General features: G+C 39.0%; 1 protein-coding gene across 2 annotated transcripts in view; it reads right to left on the reverse strand.

Annotated features, from left to right (window-relative positions):
* Positions 1-21,720, reverse strand: part of pds5b (PDS5 cohesin associated factor B) — a 245,239-nt gene that overhangs the window by 130,725 nt on the left and 92,794 nt on the right. For both annotated transcript variants that reach the window (XM_072577231.1, XM_072577232.1), the window contains exon 10: positions 10,310-10,404. In XM_072577231.1, coding sequence (XP_072433332.1) covers positions 10,310-10,404 — 95 coding nt within the window. The remainder of the gene's footprint in view (positions 1-10,309; positions 10,405-21,720) is intronic.

The raw sequence follows: 21,720 nt of genomic DNA on the forward strand, positions 1-21,720 counted from the left end.
TATTTAAGGTTGTTCTGAGTTGGTCTAGAAAGGGAAAGAGCAGATTTGAATTTGTACTGAACTATGAAAGGCAAATAAACCACTGTAAAAGAATGCTTTATCACCTACGTGCTAATCAAATGAAACACTAAAGATCTTCCCATAGATGGGAACAATAATCAGGTCTTCCAGTGCATTAAAATTGATTGTTACTAAAATAGAGGAAAACAAAGTATTTTAATACCATTACCAAGTCAAAAATGTATGTTCACTTTTAGATAGAATTTTAGATCTCAATTTTAAAGTAAAGTACAGCCATAGCTGCCAGAACAGAACAGCTAAGAGACAGGCTGTACCAAAATAGATACATGCAGCAAATGGCTGTTAAATGTACACCCGAATTTTGACAGCGATTCAAATTTAAATTATGCCCAGGAGTTTGAATTTATTGTATTGACAACATCTGATCAATGAAAGGTAACAATTTTGGGGGCATTAAATAAAAAGGCAGGCATTTTGAAAATTGGTCAGAGCAACTGCCGTAGATCCAGAGAGCTAACTGCCCACCTAATATGAAAAAATTTTTGAAGTAGTCAGAAGGCACCATCTATCAAAAAGGTACCTTTTGCTAGAAAAATACTTGCAGTAAGAAGAAAGGTGACAACCCCAGAGAGGACAGAAGAATCGGGAAGAGAAAGGCTGGAGGAAAAGAGATGAGACAGTGTGGACTTGAGATTAAAGTTAATGTCATGTAACATTTAATAATTGTGTTATTGGAGCAGCATTTTTATAGAGTTGGGGTCAGATAGTAAAGTTAGTTAAGGAAAAGGAAGCTTAGATTTGTTAATAGTTTCTGTTTTATGTTCGAGAAATAAAGTTGTTATTTTCCTTTAAACCGTGGAAATTAGGAGTTCTCTTTCACTCACTCACACTTTTAGCAGATTGCAAGGTGAGGAGAGGTGAGCTTTTCTGGGTGTTTGGTTTCAATTAGCTGAGGGGTTCGACCTGCACATCATAACAATATGAACAGAGCTGATTGCAGAGGGTGTGCAATTTTTCAAGGCTTCAGTCAGCTTTTATTTGAAACTAAATCTTGCTTCTGTATCATACAAGGGTTGAAACAAAATGTAGAAATCAAAAAAAAACTTGTGAATAAATTTTAAATGTCAATTATTGACATCTTTGCAGAAGTAGCCAGCATGGTTTCTATTTCAGTCTTCCACACATATTTTCGAAAGATTCCACTTTCCTTGCTGAAGTGCCACTCTTGAGTTTTTAACATTGTTTTTCTTAGACAGAGACTCCTAGCTTCAAAAGGCTCATTTACTGTGTGGTTGTTGCGTATTTGTACCTTGTGAAATATATAGGTTCTCAGACTTCTGGAATAAATCTGCTCTTCTGCTACTGAAATTTTTCAGTGGTTTCTCCCCAAAACTCAGTTAATGTTATCTGGTCAGCCTTTTCCACGTTGAGATCTTGCTTCAATTGCGAGAGATCTTAAAAGGATTGCATCAGAAATTCCAATGACAATTCTCGCCTAATTCGTTCTAGTTATTAATGCACCATATTCAAAACTTTTAGGCAATATACCAAGTCCATTCAAATTGTCAACCTGACTTCCATAAAAAGTAGTTTCTAGGCATTTTACTCTTTTAATAATGATTGGTTCGTAAAAGTAAAACAGTAATTCAATGTCTTTAAACAGAAAAAGGTATTTGTTATATTCTTTTACTTTTCGTCTGCAAATAACACGGTCTGCTAATCACCCGACAGATTAAAGCAGTGTTTAATTCCTTCTGTTTATGATGTGGAGTGTGAACCTGAAGCAATTCTATATATCTTATGAATTATTTCTTTCATAGAAAATCAATTTATTTCTGTCTGAAGTATCTGTAACCTTGCAAGTGACTGGAAGTGCAATTATTTTCTCTACTTTTCTTAAATATCAGTTGTTCAGTTCAAATTATGGAAACATTTAAAATACCAAACAAACTCAACTGTATCGTCAGCTAAGTTGGTTGGTGGTTTCAGTTCAATTTTTAATCAAAATTGAACAAGATTTTCCAGCTTAAAAGGAACGGTTTGCAATTATAATTAAACTTTAAACTGCTGATAATGCAACAGGAAGCAAAAATAAACTAACATTCTCTCTCACAAACACACACTCATCTGCTCACGTAGCTGTCTCTGTCACTGTTATGATGCAGTGTTACACTGCTCCAATTCTGTTTATTTGCACACTGCTTCACTTCGTGACGGCAATAGCTTTAAAACACAGCCCCATTTTAAAAATGCAAAGTTTTAAAACTCTAAAGCATCTCTCAATTTAAAAAAAAACTTAACTTTGTAAACATACTTGAAAGTATTGGAGTATTCACATCATTTTCATCAAGTTTTCCGTCATTTTCAACAAATGGACAATTTGCACTTTTTCTACTGCTTTCCCAATTGATATATGCCTTTTTTCAAAAAAAATAACAAGAATACCATAGTATTTTCATGCCTTCAAATATTTTTGATCACACAATTTAAGTTTCCATTGGTTAGAAAACAATTATTTTCAATAAAATTGTCTGTCACCAATAAACTGAACAGTACTCTTGATTTGAAGAATTTCTTCAACACCGACCTTGATTTGAGACAATTATTCTACAGCTTTTAATTATCTTAACAACAAATTCTTGTAGCATTCCTTCAGTTTTCAAATCAGAATTTTGCTGTACAGCTATTTTCACCCGAAGGAATTTAACAGGCATATGGAGTCAAATTTCAACTGCTTCTTTCTTGGATTACAGGTTTTAGCTTTTGTACCCTCAATGAGATTATTCCTTACAAGCTTTTAAACACCATTTCCCAGGTTCTGGTTGATTTGAGCAACACTCTTCCAGCCCAATCAATGACTGAATAAATTATTTTTACTGTCATATGTATTTTACATAGCGAAAGAAACAAAATACACAGTGAAGAGTTTTTCCACTGTTGCCACAATATGGTGCCATTTTGAACAGTTTTAAAAGGAAAAGAAAAACAAAAATATAACTGAGAGACAGAAAGTCCATCAGTCCTGAGCCAGCTCATCATCAACGTCTACGCCACCATCCCTCCTTTACCACCTTGCTGCCATCCACACCAAATCCAACCAATACTGAACTTGCTATTCTTCAGGCACGAATCATTCACCGCTGCGCTGCTTCTCCTTGGCTACCTGCATCAGACCCACCAACGTCACAGTCACACCTCTTGCCACTGGCCCACGTCGATGTCACAGTGATGCCTTTCCGCCACTGCTTCGCCATCACCAGCACTAGACTCAAACAACAAAGTCACTGGTCCTCAGGCATAATGTCCTGCTACTGGGCCTACCTTGCCGACATCACCTCTGCTGACGTAACAGCCGCTGATTCAGATACCACATCCCATGCTCACCCCAGAAAAATAGGTGCTCATCTGCTGCCGCTACAAAAAAGTCCACACTGGGGTCACTTGTCATTGCCACAAGGTCAGTGCTGGGTTTCCTCGTTGCTGCCGAGGTCAGGACAAGAGGTAAGTAAAAGAAAAGCTGTTGGAGAGCTAGCTAAGGAGCCCTACCCCACCATCATCTTTATGTTGGATCATCTTTATGTAGGTTTTGCAGCTACTGGATGCTCATTTCTTTTAAAAAGCTGCTGGATTCTTGGATGACTAACTCTTTTATAAAAGATTTCTTTGGTCTCTCTTTGGATTGCTGTCAATTCTGTGCACTGTTAAATGATTCCTTAATTCCAGCAATAACATCCATCACTATCATCACTGAGAGAGATGCTCTTAGCTGGTTCTGCTTGGATCTTCTGAAGGGTAGATATGCTACATCAAATCCTCCCTATTATGCAAGTCTACAGAATTTACTAGTATTAAAAAAGTGAAGTATTATTCTAAAGCCTTCAGTAGAATAACAGTAGTTTATTAGATTCTAAACAAATAGGTTACATTAGCAAGGCTGGTAAAAGTAATTACATTACTAAGAGACACGTATATGACAGATACCAGGCTAACCAAAGATAAAAACGAAGTCTTAGCAGATCTGGCAGCATCTGAGGAGGGAGAGAGTTAAATGTTTTGAATCCAATTGGACACCTCTTCAGAATTTAAAGATACCTGGTTGTTGACAGTAGCAGTAACACTGCATCTTAAGACAAAGACAAAGATAGTCACATGCGTCGAAGCTGGCAGAGCTGTACAAAGGCTTCATGCTAGTCCATTTAGGCCAAATATCTCTGTGACAAGTCTCCATGTGTTATTTCCTTCTTTAAACAAAGGAGCATAAAACTGCACAATACTCCAGATGTGTACTCACTAATGTTCTATACAATTTCTGTTAGGTATTTCCTTCAGTACTCAAATCCCCTTGCGATGACAATCAGCATATCATTTGCTTTCCTGAATAAGAGCTTTCAGTAATGCATGAACACAGACACCCAGGTCACTTTGGACATTAACATTTTCCAACCTCTTACCATTTTAAAGATGTTCCATTGCGGGACCCTTGCAGAAACAGTCGTACCATCTATAACAGCAAGTGAGGTGCCAGATGATTGGAGTGCCTAATGCTGTGCCTTTGTTTTAAGAATGGATGCAGGGAGAAGCCTAAAAACTATAAACTTGCAAGTCGGATTTCAGTGTTCGGCAAGTTGTTGGAAGTGATTCTGGAAGATAGGATTTGCTACATTTGGAGAAGCAAAGAATGATTAGGGACAGGCAGCATGGTTTTAATGCAAGGAAAATTGCGTCTCACAAATTTGATTGAGTTCTTTTTAAAACGAAGCAACCAAAAAGATTGAAGCATCAAGTTTCTGCATGGTAGACTATTTAGTAAAGTTTGATCACATAGCATTCAGGGTGAGCTTGCCAATTGAGTACAAACTTCACTTAATGGTAGGAAACAGTGATATCGGGTTTTATTTTTCAGAATGGAGGCCTGTGACCAGCAGTGTTCCACAGGGTTCAGTGCTGGGTCCATTTTTGTTTGTCATTTATATAAATGATTTAGATGAGAACATAAAAGGCATGGTTATTAAGTTTACGTATGACACCAAAATTGGTGGTTTAGTTAACAGTGAAGAAGGTTCCCTAGAGTACAAGGAGATCTTGATCAATTGACTCAATGAGCTGAAGAGAGGTAGATAGAGTTTAATTTGGATAAACGTGAGGTATTGAATGTTGGTAAACCAAACAAGGTCAGGACCTATATAATTAAAAAGTAGGGCCTTGGGTACTGTTGTACAGAGACAGAGACAGAGACAGTTACTGATTCAGGTACATAATTCTTTGAAGTTTGCATCATAGGTAGGGTAGTTAAAGTGGTATTCAGCATGCTTGCCTTCATTGCTCAGCGCACTGAGTGGAGGAGTTGTGACATCATGTTGAGGCTATATAGGATATTGATGAAGCCTCTTCTGGTGTACTGTGTCCAGATCTGGTTGCCCTGTTACAGGAAGAATATTAAACTCAAAAGGGATTCAGAAAGTAAGTGTCTTTTCCCTAGTGTGGAGGATTTCAAGATGAGTGGGCATTTTATTTTTAGAATGGTCAGAAGAGAAGGATTTAAAAAGTACATGAAGGGTAGTTTTGTTTTTAGAAAAAGAGTGCTTAATGTGTGGAATGAACTTCCAGAGAAAGTGCTGGATGCAGGTAAAGTCACAACATTTAAAAGACATTTAGATAAGTCCATGAATGAGGGTCGTTTAAAGGATAGGGGCCAAACACAGACAGGTAAGACTACTTTAATTTGGGATTATGGTCAGCATGGACCAGTTAGAATAAGGGTCTGTTTCTCCACTGCATGACTCGATGACATGGTCCATTTCTCCTTGATCTGCAAGTAATATCCTTAAAAATGCCAACAAGTTTGTCAAACAATGGCTTCCTTTCATAAATCCACAGACTCAATCCAAATTTATCATTCTTTGCCAAGTGCTCAGTCATAGCATTCTTTATAAAAAGAAAATAGTAACAGATGTTGACTGAAACTCTGCCTTGTAGGTAACAGAAAGATAGCAGATAACGTTCCGAACGTACTCAGCAGGTCTGGCAGTGTCCTTAGTTACAGATTAGTGTTTTAGGTCCATGACCAGTTTTGAGAAAAAAAATCCCAAACCCAAACCATCAACTTGGTTTCTGTTCCACCTGCAAAGTATTTCTGTGATTTTCTGCCTGTTTGTCTATCTTACAACCATTGATTGCCTACCAAATGACAAAGGTGAAAAATAAATCACTAGCAATAAACTATGTTGGGGAAAAACCAAGGACAGCATGGAAACACACATGTACACAGACTGCAAAAACAATCAATCAATTTGTATAATTACAATATGCCCAATAGTTTCCCAGAATAGTTCAATTTTATGAAGATGCAATTCTGTCTATTTTGTATTCTGCTTCAGTCCAAACCATCAAGCTGCCCATCAGTAACTGCTGTGCCATGTCTCCCCATGTCAATATTGATAACATTGAGGGTCGCCAGTAATAACTCAACTGGACAAACTGAATCAAGACCATGACTTAAAGTAAAGTACAGGGCAAAGGCTGGCATTTTACAACATTGATTCAATTCCTTACCTTTTTAAAAGACCATCCACCTCAAGTCTCAAATCACGAGTGTGGTGGAATATTCATCATTTGCCAGGCAAGTGCAGCACCAATAACACAAAACATAACACCATTCAGAACACAACAGTAACCTGATTAGCATCTCTAAATTCAAACTCAAAATGATCATCCCATCAGCAAAACTCGGTAGTTACAGTGCTGTATGTCCATTTACAGGATGCACTGCAACAATTCAGAATCTGTCAATAGCTGTTCTCTGTAACATTACCAACAAAATGGAGGAGCAATATACCTTTAGAACACTATTACTTCCATGTTCCTTCAAATGAGCCAAGTCATAGAACTATAAAGTGGACATAATACAGTGTTTTTATCATCACTGGGCCAAAACCTTCAAATTCCTTATCAACTGAGCAACATCACCACTTGCACAACAGCAGTTCAAAAAGACCACAAAACAACTTCTTACCAACTCAAGAACAGGTGTGAAATGCAACATTGGCAATCTCACCCACATTCAGGAGAACAAAATTACTTAAAATGTAATTATCTGTGACATTACTTGCAGTGTATTAGTGATTACATTTTTCAAGTGTGGCTCATATCCCAATGAAAGGAACTGGCAAATTGTTCTTTGAACATTTTCATATATCATTTGCCATTTAGCATTTTAAATTGAAGCAACAATTCACTTATTTCAACCATGTTGTGATCTCCTTATGATTAATGTCACAAATACATCTGAACCAGTCACGTGAAAATGTAACAACTTAGTTATTTATTTCATATTTTAAAACTTCAACATTATGAACTACATTACAGAAATATTGAACCATCTTGCTGAAAGAGAAATGTAGCAAGAGCTCTTTAATTTTAATGAATTACAACTGCTTTAAAAGTAAAGCACCCAGGTCCTTCAACAAAAAGCTTGTGCTTTCACTATAAAAACATGAAGTTGAAACTAAAAATTATAAAAGTATTTGTCATTTCAAGTTATCAACATCAGATCTTTTGAAATATATTGGTACCCTATTTGCTAAATCACGATCTTAGAACAGATAGCATTGTGACAATATTATTTCAAACCTAGAATACAACATATATTTTTTAACCTTATGACCCATGTTGGTTTCCCTGTGAAAAAAAAGGAGACAGATGTTGGAGTTTCTTAATGAGAATTAAGTTTTGATACACATAAATCGTTCCCAGCATCTTTCTTGTGACGCAAGAAAACACCCAATGTTCATTTATTGTATTCATCTCCAATTACTAAAGCCTCAAAATTAATAGTGACTAGAAATAATCATACCTTGCGAAATAAAAAATATCTTCTGAATAGATTGCTCGAATTCACAATGGACTAGATTTTGTGGTCTGTGGAAGCAAATGGCCTGGTCTTAATTTCCTTTGGGAAAGCTCTGCAGAATTTTTCCCCGATCCCAAACTGAATTCCAGATTATTTATTCACATTCCACAATCAACACATGAAACACTTCATTTTAATTTCAAAGAAACCTTGCCAAGGAACCTTAAAATTCTGTAGAGACATTTCATATCTTTGTCCACATATATCCATACAATGCAATTTTCAATGAGCTTGTATTTATTAACTTTTTGGAGTTGAAACCACTGTATTGACTACATGATATATATTTTGTTCAATGTATCAGTGACTGAAAGAATTTTTAAAACCTGTTATCCTCCAAGTTAACTTTGACTTTGTAAACTCTAGCCTTATTGTCCTACAACATCTTTGACAAAAGGAGGACATAGATTATCTTTCCCTCAATCTTTTCTCCGTCAAAACCTTACTCTGAGTAGTCTCTCTTCATAACCAACATCACAAGTCATGCACTTTGCTCAGCTCAGAAATCTTTAGAAAGAGTATTCCATTTGTAGTTTGGGAAATCAGCAGTAGACAGAATAAATCTAAATATAATTGCATCAAAATTTATAAATAAAGATTACAAATTAGTTGTTATAATGATCAACATTTAAGTAAGGTTCCCTGAGGAGGACATAACCTAATACCTGTATATTGTCTGCCAAAGTTATGTCCACTTTTCCACAGGAAATTTCATGTTGCAATTTCTCCAAAATGAGCATTCCATCATTGCTAAAGTACTAATACAGGAATTAATCCATGTCAAGTGACATTCTCTGACAGTAGTGTATGATTCTCTCATTGTTCTCTTTGACAGCTCCAGAGCTTGCTACATGACCAACAATATCACGCTTTCAACATGTGCCTCCATGTGGCTGCAGCCTTGCATGTTCCTATTCCTAAACTTCAACCAACTATAATTAAACCACCAGCAGCAATAGTTAGGGTTCCCATCCACTATATTACCTTCAATATCCAAAAGATATACCTTAAAACCTCATTATGCACTTCACAGGCTTCAACATCACATCAGCTTCCATTCACAAATGGATCACCAAGCTCAACCACACAACCCAACTCTGTTCCTGCACCGACAAAGTTGCCCGGTTATCTATCTGGCATATAGCAATTTTATCCAATTACACTCAAGTAGTCAACAGCCATGGTTGAGCCCCATCACAAACTTGTTAGCTTAGTCATCAACACCATTCCTTCCCACAAATCAGCATCTCATACCTAAACTAGACTTGACTCATAAGCTACTAATTCTACTCCGCCAGGCCCAGGTTCGATTCCAGCCTCTGGTAGTTTGGGAATGTGTAGAGTTTACACATTCTCCCCATGTCTTAGTGGGTTTCCTGCAGGTGCTCTGGTTTCCTCCCACTAATCCAAAAGTGTGCAGGTTAAGTGAATTGGCCATAGTGTTCAGGGATGTGCAGGTTAGCCGCATTAATCAGGGGTAAATATAGGATAGCGGAATGAGTCTGGGTGGGTTACTCTTCAGAGGGTTGGTGTGGACTTGTTGGGGTGAAGAGCCTGTTTCCACACTATTAGAATTGCCCATTTTTTTCCCTCAAATTCCTTACTACTAAAAAACAAATTCAGTGAACACCCTCCTACCCTTGTTCTCTGTAAATTTCGATTCATTCATTCCTACCCACGGACTACTGGACACCAAGTTCGACCACTCAACATCATTGCTCATACAGACTTTCAGCAGTTTCCAACTCCCCATGCATCAAAATTAAAACTTTCATTCTTGTGCTTATCTTACTTTATGACTGACCCATCTCCATAACCTCTTGCAGCATGTAATCACTATAGAACTCTTTTTCTGGCTTATTCTAAAGTTCCACCCTTCAGCCACCTAGCTCCAATGCTCTGGAAGGTTCTGGTATCACAAACCGTTATACTCTCTTCCATCAAAATTTACCTTTGAATCCATTTAATCAACGCAATATTCCTTTCTTCAACTCAATGTCTATTTTATGACTGACTTAGCAAACTGCCAGGAATTTGATTTTATGCCAAAGGATAATATCACTACAATTCAGAGGGGTTTTTTTTTGCTTTAATCTTGATTAGTATCAACTAAAACTCAAAATTTGTAAAGCAATGAAATATATGCAATTTCACTAATTATGCAATTAATTACATTAAGTTCAGTAATAGTCACTGTTCAATTCTTTGCTCCAAATTTTTAAATTCATTATTAAGTGTTGTATGATCAGCAGGATCTATTCATTTCGTGTTATTATGATGGCATAGGAAAAATCAAAACAAGAAAATAAAGTGGATTTGTTATTTATTTAAGATAGCAGTCAGTAATTTACAAATGAAAAAAGTCAACTAGATACTTACCAGTGAGATCTTTTGCTAAATCTGGGTGGTTCACAAGGCAGTGACTCGCAAATTTTACACATTCAAGACGAATAGGAACATGGATGTCATTGAATCTACAAAGGAAGAATTGCAGTAATAATGGGGAGTACAGAAACTGAATTTACTGATTTGCAAATCTACTTAAAGAGCAACTTCAGTACAACAGGTGATATTTTTAAATCACCCACCGAAAACCAAACTCAAAAAAAAAGCACAAGAATCAATCCTCAGGAGATCAAAAAGAAGTGGCAATGTTTTGGTGGGGCATCCAATGTGGTCACTGACTAACTAAGGCACCGATCCTGACTTCTGCACTATGGGCATTTGTTTGACTATCCATTTCATAAACAATTTAACTGGTTAATTAAGTACTGAAAAATCTGCATTTTTACTTCGTATTTAAAATGTGATTTTGCAAATTTGACTGAAAACACTGGCTAAGTACAGAATACAACATGTAGTTATTTAACTCACTACTTATTAACCCATTATTAAACCCAAATTCAGTCAGACTGTGAGAATAGTTTCCATATCATTCAAATTTGTCACATGCGCCTCAAAAATATGTATCAAATTATTCCATCAAAACCTTCATTATCCTCATTTAAGGAAAATAAAGTCATTGAAACTAGCAATCTGACAGCAACACAAGAATATTAAAAAAAAAGCAGGATTAGAACATTTGGCCCATCAAGTCTACTCTCTTTGAAGATCATAGCAGACTTAACCTTAACTCTATTTAACTGCCTATTCCCCATAACACTGCAATCTAAAAATACCCAATTCAAACTCTAATATTCAAAAGATTCCTACCGCATTATTCTCATTTTGTTCAAAAACTACAAATATGTATGCACCCAGCCTTTCCTCTCAATCTAGAGAAACTCCCTACAAGATTTCTTCCAACATAAGTAAGTACAAGCAACCTTAAGTAAAGGATGCCAAAACATGATCCAGGTGTGCTCTCAATGTCCTATTCAGTCCCAGCTAGACTCGACTACATTTACATTTCATCCCTTGCAATAAAAGGATAGCATTTCACTTGCCTTTCCAATTATCTCTTGTTCCTGAATGAGAATCAATATAGCATGTGCGATCAAGATCACCCAGGCCTCTCTCAGTACTCTACCAACTCGCACCATTTAATTAAGTTTCCGTTTTCTATTTGTCAAAACGAACAAATGCATATTTTGATACTCCACCTAATATTTTGTTCCTCACTGAACCTTTCTTGCAGACTTTTTGTATCCTCCTCACAACTTGTTTACCTACCTAGCTTTATATCCAAGTTATCAACATCAATTTGATCCTACCTCTCTAGTTATCAACATTTACTTGGTTTCCTATGAGTTAACCAATTCTCTATCCATGATCATATCACCAATTCCATAAGCTTTTACTTTCACATGGCACCTTATTAAAAATGTGTTATGAATCCAAATTAATCATATACAGTAATGTCTTTTATCCATTCTACTTGTTACACATTCTTAAACACTACTTTCCTTTCACAAAACCATGTTGACTATGATTAACTGCAAAATTATTTTCTAAATGCCATGCTGCTACTTCCTCAAAGGATTCAAACATTTCCTCAATCATGGGTGTGAAGTGAATGGATTTATATAGTTTCCTGTTTTCCATCTTGCTTCTTTGTTGAATGGAAGTGCAATATTTTTCCAAGACTACAACTAATCAACCAGCGTACAACACTTCTTTTGAGACCCAAAGATGTAAGCCATCAGGACCGGGAACTGGTCAGCCTTTAGTCTGATTATTCTCCTAATACTTTTGCTTTAGTTATCGCGATTAAATTCCTCCCTCTTGCTTTTCTACTGTTGCGTATTTTATTTGTCTCCAACTATGCTGGCAGAAACAAAAAAAGTTCTTCAAAGGTTTTGCTATTTCTGGGTTGAATTTATCTTGTTTTTTGTGTACAAGACGTACCTTGGAATTTTCCACCTTATCAGGTAGATGCCAGCATTCTAGCTGTACTGGAAGTGCTTAGCTGGGGGTGCACCACGTCCTGGGGCACAAGTCTTCAGTGCTGTCGCCAACATGCTGTCAGGACACATGGCCTTTGTAGTATTCAGTGCGCCCAACCATTTCTTGATATCACATGCAGTGAATCAAATTGGCTGAAGACTAGCATCAGCATTACTGGGTACCTCTGCAGAAGACTGAAATGGATCTTCCAATCAGTACTTCTGGCTGAAGATTGTAGCGAAAAAAAAAAGGCAAGGCTGACACATTTAAACTGGTGTGCTGGGCACACCCAAGAAGGAGAATGCTCATGTCTGTAGAACATCCTCCCTCTCTAGTAAGTTGTTTTATTGTACTTCAACATTTATGACTAGATGTGCCAGGATTTCAGAGTTTAGATCGGATCTATTAGCTGTAGAAATCGCTTAGTTCTATCACTGACGGCTTATCCAGTTGGGGACGCAAGTAATCCTATGCTGTAGCTTCATTACATTGATATCTCAATTGTAGACATGCCTGGTATCCTTAAGGAAGCAAATCGGTCATGTTGACCTGGTCAGATCTCGATGTGAATGGAGACTCAAATCAATGCGGCTGATTTTTAACTGGCATCTGGGTAATTATAGATGAGCAATAAATAATGGCACCAGCTAGCAATACCCACATTTAATTAAATGTAGGAGTAGGCCACTCAGCTCCTTGAATGCCTGTTCCATAATTTGATAAGATCACGGTCTGATTTTAACCTCAACTCCACATCCCTGCCTTCTTACAATAGCCTTTTAAACTACCCAGCTTATCAAGACTATCCACCCTGCATTAAAAATATTCACAGACCGTCTTATTAGGAAGACAATTCCACAGACTCTCAGAAGTATTCTTATTTGTTATTCAAAATTTGTTTTTAAAACCAGTAATCCTGGGTGATTACTCCTTCTACATGAGATAGAATCCTTACCTTACACAGGCAGGACTCAGGACCCTACACTGATAAGTCTCATTGCCCCTTACTCCTCTGAATGCCAGCACAAAAGCTTAGTCTCTTCAACCTGGTTTCATGGACAAGCCATTCATTTCAGGTGTAAAACTGGAGAGAAAAACTTCTGAACTGCTACAGATAAATTTACATCCTGTTTTAAATAGTGACACAGCATTGCTACACAACACTCCAGATGTGACCTTATCTATGCACTGCATATTTTAACTGCATAATCTCTATTTTAGTCTTTATTGCCAGGAAAATTTAATACAAAGACTATTAGCTTTCCTAGTTATTATTCATGCCTGCACAGTGACTCAGTGGTTAGCACTACTGCCTCTCAGTGCCAAGGACCCAGGTTTGATTCCTGCCTCGGGCACCTGTCCGTGTAGAGTTTGCACATTCTCCTTGTGCCTGTGTGGGTTTCCTCCGGGTGCTCCAGTTTCTTCCCACAATCCAAAGATGTGCACGTCAGGTGAATGAGTCATGGTAAATTGCCCATAGTGTTAGGTGCATTAGTCAAGGGTAAATAAAGGGTAGGGGAAAGAGTCTGGATGGGTTATTTTTCAGACGGTCAGTATGGACTTGTTAGGCCAAATGGCCTGTTACCATACTGTCGGGAATCTAATCTAATCTAATCATTAGCTTATAGTGATACATGCACGATGCCATTCAGATCCCTCTATCATCAGAGAAAGAAATGATTTTGAATCAAAGATGTAGAATCCAGATTGGATGACACAAGAAGCAACAAAATGAAATATATTGGTGACAGAGTCATGTACTAATCCCACTGAAGTAGCTATATTGGAGGTACAGAAGTCAAAAAACAATGACAGCATGTAAAAAAGGAAAGACATAAATTATGGGTGACCTTAGTCTTCTAAAGTGAAAGTCATAGATTGAATAAATTGAGAAAATTGAGAAAGGGAGCAACGAAGGAGAATTCAGAAACAGGATTCAGGACAATCTCCTAGAATGACAGATTGCGGATCGAAATCAGGGGTCAGGCTATTTTGGATCTGGTAATGCACAATGAGGAAGGTTTAAACAATCAGAGTAAAAGATTCCCTTAGGAACTTTGACTATGACATGCCTGAATTTGGCATTTCATTTGAAAGGGAGAAATGAAAAATATTTGTGGGAAAATAACTGTGGGGTTAGTATAAAAGGAATGGAGTTATATAACACAGAAGGCAGCCAAAGTCTGCACCGACCCTTAGATTCACCTAGACCCATCACACACTTTTCAGCACCTGGTCCCTAACCGGAATGGTTGTTTGTGACAATAATCTTTAACAAGGTTATTCTGTCTCCCCCCTCCCCCCCCGAAAAGGGATCATAAAGGCAGAGGTTCCAACATATCTGGAAGTATCTACTTGAGAAAACATTTTTTAAAAACTTTTAAAAAAAAATTTGTACAATGAAAGGGCCAGTTCTCCCAGTTCACTATTTGGTTTGATTTAGCAAGCTGTTTTGTTTGCAGCTGCTGGTCAAGTTTTAGTTGCAAGAAGCTCCTGGGGACCCAAACTAGCAGTTCCACATTGATCCCCCCTCTCTGACATCTCTCCTGTAAGAACCTGTGTTTGAATTTACCTTTTTTGCCAAAGGGGTGTTAATGGGATGGTGGCTGAGTTGATAAGGTGGCGAAACAAATGCAGTGACCAGTGATTGTGTGGGTTTTATTGATCTCAGTAAAACTTGCAGGTAGAGCTTGAGGTATTTTCATCCCACAGAGGTGGTATCAAGGGCATATGAGGAGGTGAAGAAAGCAGTTTTCAGCGTATACAAGCTTGTGCCAGAAGCAGACAGACAACATTTCAGAAATCTGAGGGGGGATTTCAATCAAACATACACTGAGTTTCAAAGGATCAAACTAAGTCATTTTGATAGGTAGATAAGGGCATTAAAGACAGAGTCAACCTATGATGCTCTAAGGGAGACGATTTTGGAGAAGTTCAAAAATTCACTTCCTGAAGTAGTGAGAACTCATATGGAAGAGCAGAGTGTTAAAACAGCAAGATTAACAGCTGAAATGGTTGATGACTGTGAGTTGATTCATTAATCAAAATTTGGCTTCAAACATCAATTTCAAATCAGTGAAAGATAGAAATTGGGGAAAAGAGAAATCCTCATGTGATAAGGGAAAGGTAGCTCTCAGTAAAGATCAGAAGGATAACTTACCACAAGGTAAAAAGGAAATCCTTAAAAAGGAGAAAAAAAAAGTTAAAGCTTTGCTGTTTTCACTACAATAAAGTAGGCCACATGAAATCAATGTTGGTGGGTTAGAAAAGCACTGGAAAGACAGATGAAGACAGGATAAGCCAGTGAATTTTGCTCGAGTGGTGTTAGAAGTGGGGAAAAAGTGTTGTTTTTGCAGATATAGATAAAGCATACAGAAAAGGGGTACAGCAAGAGAACTATTAACTCTGCAGGTATTTAGGGAAGAGTATCTCTACTTTTCATTGTACAATTGTGGTTAATTAAATACTAACTTTGGTGTGCAATTATTAAAGCAAATAAGTTCTTTTTAAAAATTATGTTTTCAGCCAAAAGCTGAGATAACCGAAATGCTTGGGCTATACAAAATGATACAAATTAATGAAATGTCCGAGGATGGAATGTACCAGCAGAATTGATACAAAATGTTAAACCAGATCTTGATGTACTGTCGACAAAATAATGTGTGTCAGCTCTTACAGAGAGGAAGGTTGCCAACCTGGGGAAGGGGGAAGTAATAAGGGTGGAGCGCAGCTGGGCAGTGGTATGACACAGTAAGAGAGATTGGGTAATTAGGAATCTGGAGAGGTGACCTCACTCAGTTCAAAAGGGTATAACTGTACACTAACCAGAGTTCTAATTTGCTCATTTGCTTCTGCATTTGATGCCCTTTCTTGCAAGATCGGAGAATAAATTGTCTTATTTCCAGTTTTGGTGGTCTCGTCTAAATTTTATTAAACTTGTTTTTAACAGTGGTAATAGAAAGCACAGTGGAGGCTAAAAAAGCTGCACCAGAATGTACAACCTGGTCAGAGATTGGTTAAGGAGGAAATGCAAGAGGCGGCACAGTGGCTAGCACTGCTGCCTCACAGCACCAGAGACTCGGGTTCAAGTCCCGCCTCAGGCGACTGACTGTGTGGAGTTTGCACATTCTCCCAGTGTCTGCGTGGGTTCCCTCCGGGTGCTCCGGTTCCTCCCACAGTCCAAAAATGTGCAGGTTAGGTGAATTGGCCAAGCTAAATTGCCCGTAGTGTTAGGGGCAGGGGTAAATGTAGGGGAATGTGTCTGGTTGGGTTGCGCTTCGGCGGGTCGGTGTGGACTTGTTGGGCCAAAGGGCCTGTTTCCACTCTAGGTAATCTAATCTTCTTAAACCACACACCCGTGAAGGTCAATTTACTCACACAGAGCAGGAACAGCAGGTAAAAAGAGATGACAATATTAAAAAGGTAAAAGATCCTCTCAATCTGTGAATGTGGCTGTGAAGTGGATACCTGCTGTTTGGTTGCTGTTTTGACAACAATTCAAAGTAAACCAATCAAATTAGTTTAAATTATGGACCAGGATATTAAAACTCAATCGAGTTTGAATTTGTTTTGCCAACATGAAACCAATGAGACATTCCAATATTGGGGGTATAAGAATGCAGACATTTTGAAAATTGGTCAAAGAGCAACTGCTGCAGAGCCAGAGAACTAATTGCCAATATAACACCAAGTTCACAAAGAAATTAGAAAACACTATCAAAAAAAAAGGTACCTTTGCACATGAAACATACTTGCAGTGAAAAGAAAGAAGCGAACCCAGGGAGATCAGCAGTCGGAAGAGTGAAGACACAGAAGACGACAGAGACTGTGGTTTTGAAATTAAGTTGATGTAATTTTAATAAATGTCTTATTGGAACAGCATATTGTTACAGAGTTGAAGACAAATAGTAAGCAGTTAAAAGAAAGGGGGGGGGGGGGGCTTAGATTTGTGAATAGTTTTTTGTTGACCATTCACTTTTATAGTTATAAATTGATGTTATTTTCTTTAAAGAATGGAATTTGGAAGTTCTCGGTCACTCATACTTTAACAGATTATGAGGTGAGGCGAGCTTTTCTGTGTGTTTAGCTCAATTAACAAAGGGATTCACCTCTGTGTCATAACAATGGTAATGAGGTCACACCAGTTGAAACAGAAGAGATCGAAGAGTACAGATAAGAAAGTTGAAGCAGAATTAGGAGAAACACTGTTTGATCAGATAATGGAGACAAAACAGGAGTAAATTATGACAAGTAAAAATCTTTAGCTTACAGGGATTCAAGAAGGTGGCAGTCTGAACAGTCTACTGTATTGGGCTCGGTGGCATACCCCAGGCAAGGTGGGCTCCAATCATTCCCTCCACCACAGAGGAAAGTTTGTAGCATTAAGTAGGTAGAGCACCTAGAGCTCCTTTAAATTAGGATTTGGAAGATATGGAGCTGAAATGAAGGCATCTAAAGGAAGCAAGGGGGGGGGGGGGTGCAACAGGGAAGGGCATTCCCCTATTATGTATGGCACCCGCAGCCATTCCCTCAACTCCCATGGCGACACTCTTAGGTTCAGTGGAGCAACAGAATTTAATAACAGAGTTTGCAAAACTCCATGAAAAAGTCTAGGGAGGGCTGGAGCTGATTACTGCCATGTTGACAAAGCATGAGCAAGAGATTCAGGCTTTGGATCAGCAAGTGGAAGAGGTGGAACAGAGGACCGCATCCTCGGAGTCTGCAACGGAGAGCGAAGAGGGACAAGTTGGAACCTTGGAAGGCCAGGTTCAGGCCCTGCAGGAACAAGTAGATGACGTTGAAAATCGAAGTCGGCGAGGAAAAAAAAAATCTATGGATTTTGGGTTACCTGAACGCGAAGAAGGTCAAAACCTCACTGATTTCCCTGAGAGGTGGTTTCTGGAGTTTCTGGGCCTGGAGATCAAGTCAGGCTGGGTGAATGTGCAGCGATCATGATGTGCAGGTCCAGGCCGCCCCAGCGGCCCAGTCCTAGTGCAACTCCAGCATTACAATGAAAAGCATTTAATAATAGAAACAGCCAGAAGACTGGGAAGAGATCCACAGGTTTTGACTTATAAAGGTTCAAAAATAATGTTTTTTCATTACTTTTCTGGGGCCATAATTAAGAAAAGGCAGGTCTTTGATTATGTAAAGAAAAAAAAATTAAAAATAAAGAGATTTAAACATTCAATACTCTCCAAGGTACCCAGCAGTGCTACATTTCAATTATGAAGGAACTGTCTACAACTTCGATTCAGCAGAAAAAGTAAAAGAATTTTTGAACTCGCTGAAATAATCAACTTTGACCAAGGAGGAGAAAGGAAAAGAGGTGTGCGGCCAATAGCATAACAACTTTTTTTTATTTTCACTCTTTGTTCTTTTCCCTTTTGGGCTCTCGGGCTTATTGGCTTGGTATTGCTTTGGTGTAAAATCCAGTATTTTTTGTATTATATCTGTTTGGTGGTTGTTAGCTATTCTATTGTCCTGTTTTGCTGGGTGAGAGGTGGTTACTCCTTTGAAATAAAGATGTTGGGATTGAGATGGCAAGAGGAGAGGTGGGTATCCATTGCTAACTTGTAGGAGTGTAAATAATATATGTTTCTTTTCCATTGCCTGGGTTTGGGGCACTGCTTTAGCTGGAAGGTATTAGGACGGCTGGGAGATTGGGATTATTTAGATTTCATAAGGTCTGTTTTTTTCTCCTCTCGTCGCACACTGAACGGGCTTTTTCCTCTCAGGGGATTTCGCGCTGTAGTGTACGGTTTTGGCTAGCAATCTATTCGGGTGGTGCACCTGGAATATAAAAGGGAGCCATTCCTTCATTAAAAAGGGAAAAAAATATAAAAGAGTGCTCTCAAATCTTAGGAAGGAAAAGTTTGTCATTGTGCTGTTGCAAGAGATACATTTGACTGATGGGGAGCATCTGAAGTTACAGCAGAGGAATACGATAGGGTATTCTTTTCCACCTTCAACTCCAAAAGCAGCAGAGTGGCCATACTGGTACGAAATAATTTCCCATTTCAGGTGACAGACCAAATCAAGGATGGGTATGGACGGTTCGTCATTCTCAAGGCGTTGATACATAGAGAAGAATATGGTATCCTGAACATTTACTGACCCTGGCGCATTCTCTCAAATTTTTTGTTGATGCAGTCTCTAAACGAATGGCTCTTGGGGTGCGCCGTACAATTATAGGAGGTGACTTTAACTATCCCAGGGATCCTGGCGTGGACAGGATGCCAAGAGGGCTGTCAGGTACACCTCGGCATTCTAGACAGTTAGTGGACTTGTGTGAGGAGTTGGGGCTAGAAGATGTCTGGAGGGACTTTAACTTTTACTCCAACCCGTACAAGTGCCACACAAGAATTGATATGTTCTTTGTTCTGTTGGTTTGTTTGGATTTGGTGTTAGCCTGCAGGAGCATAACTATTTCAGACCATGCCAGCAGTATATTTAGAAGTTCAGACCAAAGGTAGTGGACTAGGCACGCGGCACTGGTGCACTGATCAGTTTCTGTTGAAGGATGATAACTTGGTACAGTAATATCACAAGGGAGTTCAGGATTTCTTGGGACATCAATTGGGATACGGCCAGTAACCTTCAGTGCTCTGGGAGACCACTAAAACATTCTTAAGGGGTATAATGAAAAGGAGGCAGAGAGGAGAGCAGCAGCAGATGCTGGAGGCCTGGCTGAAGGCAGCTAAATCAGCATATTATACCAGACCATCCGTGGTCAAATTGCAACGGCTCTCCGGGCTGCTCTGGACTCAGCACTCACGAATGGCAAAGAGAGGAGTCTCCTTTGCAAAGCAAAGACTGTTTGAATATGGGGATAAACCAGGTAGATACCTAGCTTACCTGGGTCGGAAGAAAAGTGCTCCACAGTCCATTTTGTTTATCAGGGAGAGAACTGGCAATGTCACTCATGAATGGAGGAAGATCAATGCCAGATTCCAGGAGTTCTATGCAGAGTTATACTGGTTGGAGGGCTGTGTGGATGGAGAAGTGAGAATGGAACTCTTTTTGAAAGCTTCGACTGCCCTGGTATCAACACAGGTCAGGTCTCCCTTTTAAAAGCACCTGTGACAGTGCAAGAGGTGGTAGGGCAGCTTCAAGGTGGTAAGGCACCCGGCCCAGACAGATTCCCAAGTTAATTTTACAAGGAGTTCAAACAGGTTAGTTCAACTACTGATGGAGATGTACAGTCAGTCAGTCAGTCAGTCAGTCATTCATATAGCCTGGACGGTCTTCCGCCCTCTCACAGGAAGGCTAACATCTCCCTTATTTTAAAAGGGAGGGAAAGACCCCAAGGATTGCGCATTGTATAGACCCATTTCATTGTTGAATGTGGATTTTAAAATTCTATCAAAGGTCGTGGCTCTGAGACTGGAGAAGGCGCTGCCAGTTTTAATAAAAGAGGACCAGACGGGTTTTATCAAGGGCCACAGCTCCTTCAACAATAGAGTGTGTTGAAGAAAGTTCAAATATGTCAGCAGAGAAGGATTCCAGGTTTGGTGGTCTCTCTGGATGCAGAAAAGGCTTTTGATCGGGTGGAATAGTCCCATCTCTTTGCTATTCTAGACTGTTCTGGTTTAGAGGGGCCTTCGCCAGGTGGTGACAATGTTATGTTATATAAAGACCCCAAGGCTGCGATCATTACGAATGGCATTAAGTCGTGCAATTTTGGTATAGGGAGGGGCAGCCGACAGGACTGTCCCCTGTCACTGCTACTGTTTACCTTGGTATATGAACCACTGATGGAGGCTGTCCGAAAAGGCCCTGAAATAATGGCACCGAAGAAGACGGACCACATGAAGGTATTCAGCAGTTGTAGGGATACAAAATGAGAGAGAGAGAGAGAGAGAGAGAGAGAGAGAGAGAGAGAGAGAGAGAGAGATTTGGTGGAGGTACCGAAGCTGTCGACAGAATGGAGGTTCCTTTCAGATGGTCACAGAAAAGTTCTCTCTCTGGGAATTTTTATTACCCCTCACTTCCACCAACTGTATAGAGCTAACTTTGCACAGCTGTTCAAAAGGATAAAGCAGGACCTGCAGCCATGGGAGGGACTACCCAGATCATGGCTAGGCCGTGGAGCCTTGGTTGAACTGAATGTTCTTACTCGGTTGTTATATACTGTGAGGATGCTCCCATTGTTATTACTCAAATCAAGTGCTGTGGAGGTTTGGGGGGTGGCTTGGATCATTTATTTGGTGCTATAGCTGCACTTTAATTAAATTTACCAAGTTGCAACCCCCGCAGAATATGCACGGGTACACCTCCCAGATCTGAGGAGGTACCAAATAGGCACCCTGTTGTCATAGTAGGCTAATGAGTGCGCAGTAGCTCAGTCAATATGACTTGATGTACAGGCCTTGCAGCAAAGCCTCAAACTTATTGTTCATGGA

Source organism: Chiloscyllium punctatum, chromosome 9 (assembly GCF_047496795.1).
Source record: "Chiloscyllium punctatum isolate Juve2018m chromosome 9, sChiPun1.3, whole genome shotgun sequence".
In the NCBI taxonomy this organism is placed as follows: domain Eukaryota; kingdom Metazoa; phylum Chordata; class Chondrichthyes; order Orectolobiformes; family Hemiscylliidae; genus Chiloscyllium; species Chiloscyllium punctatum.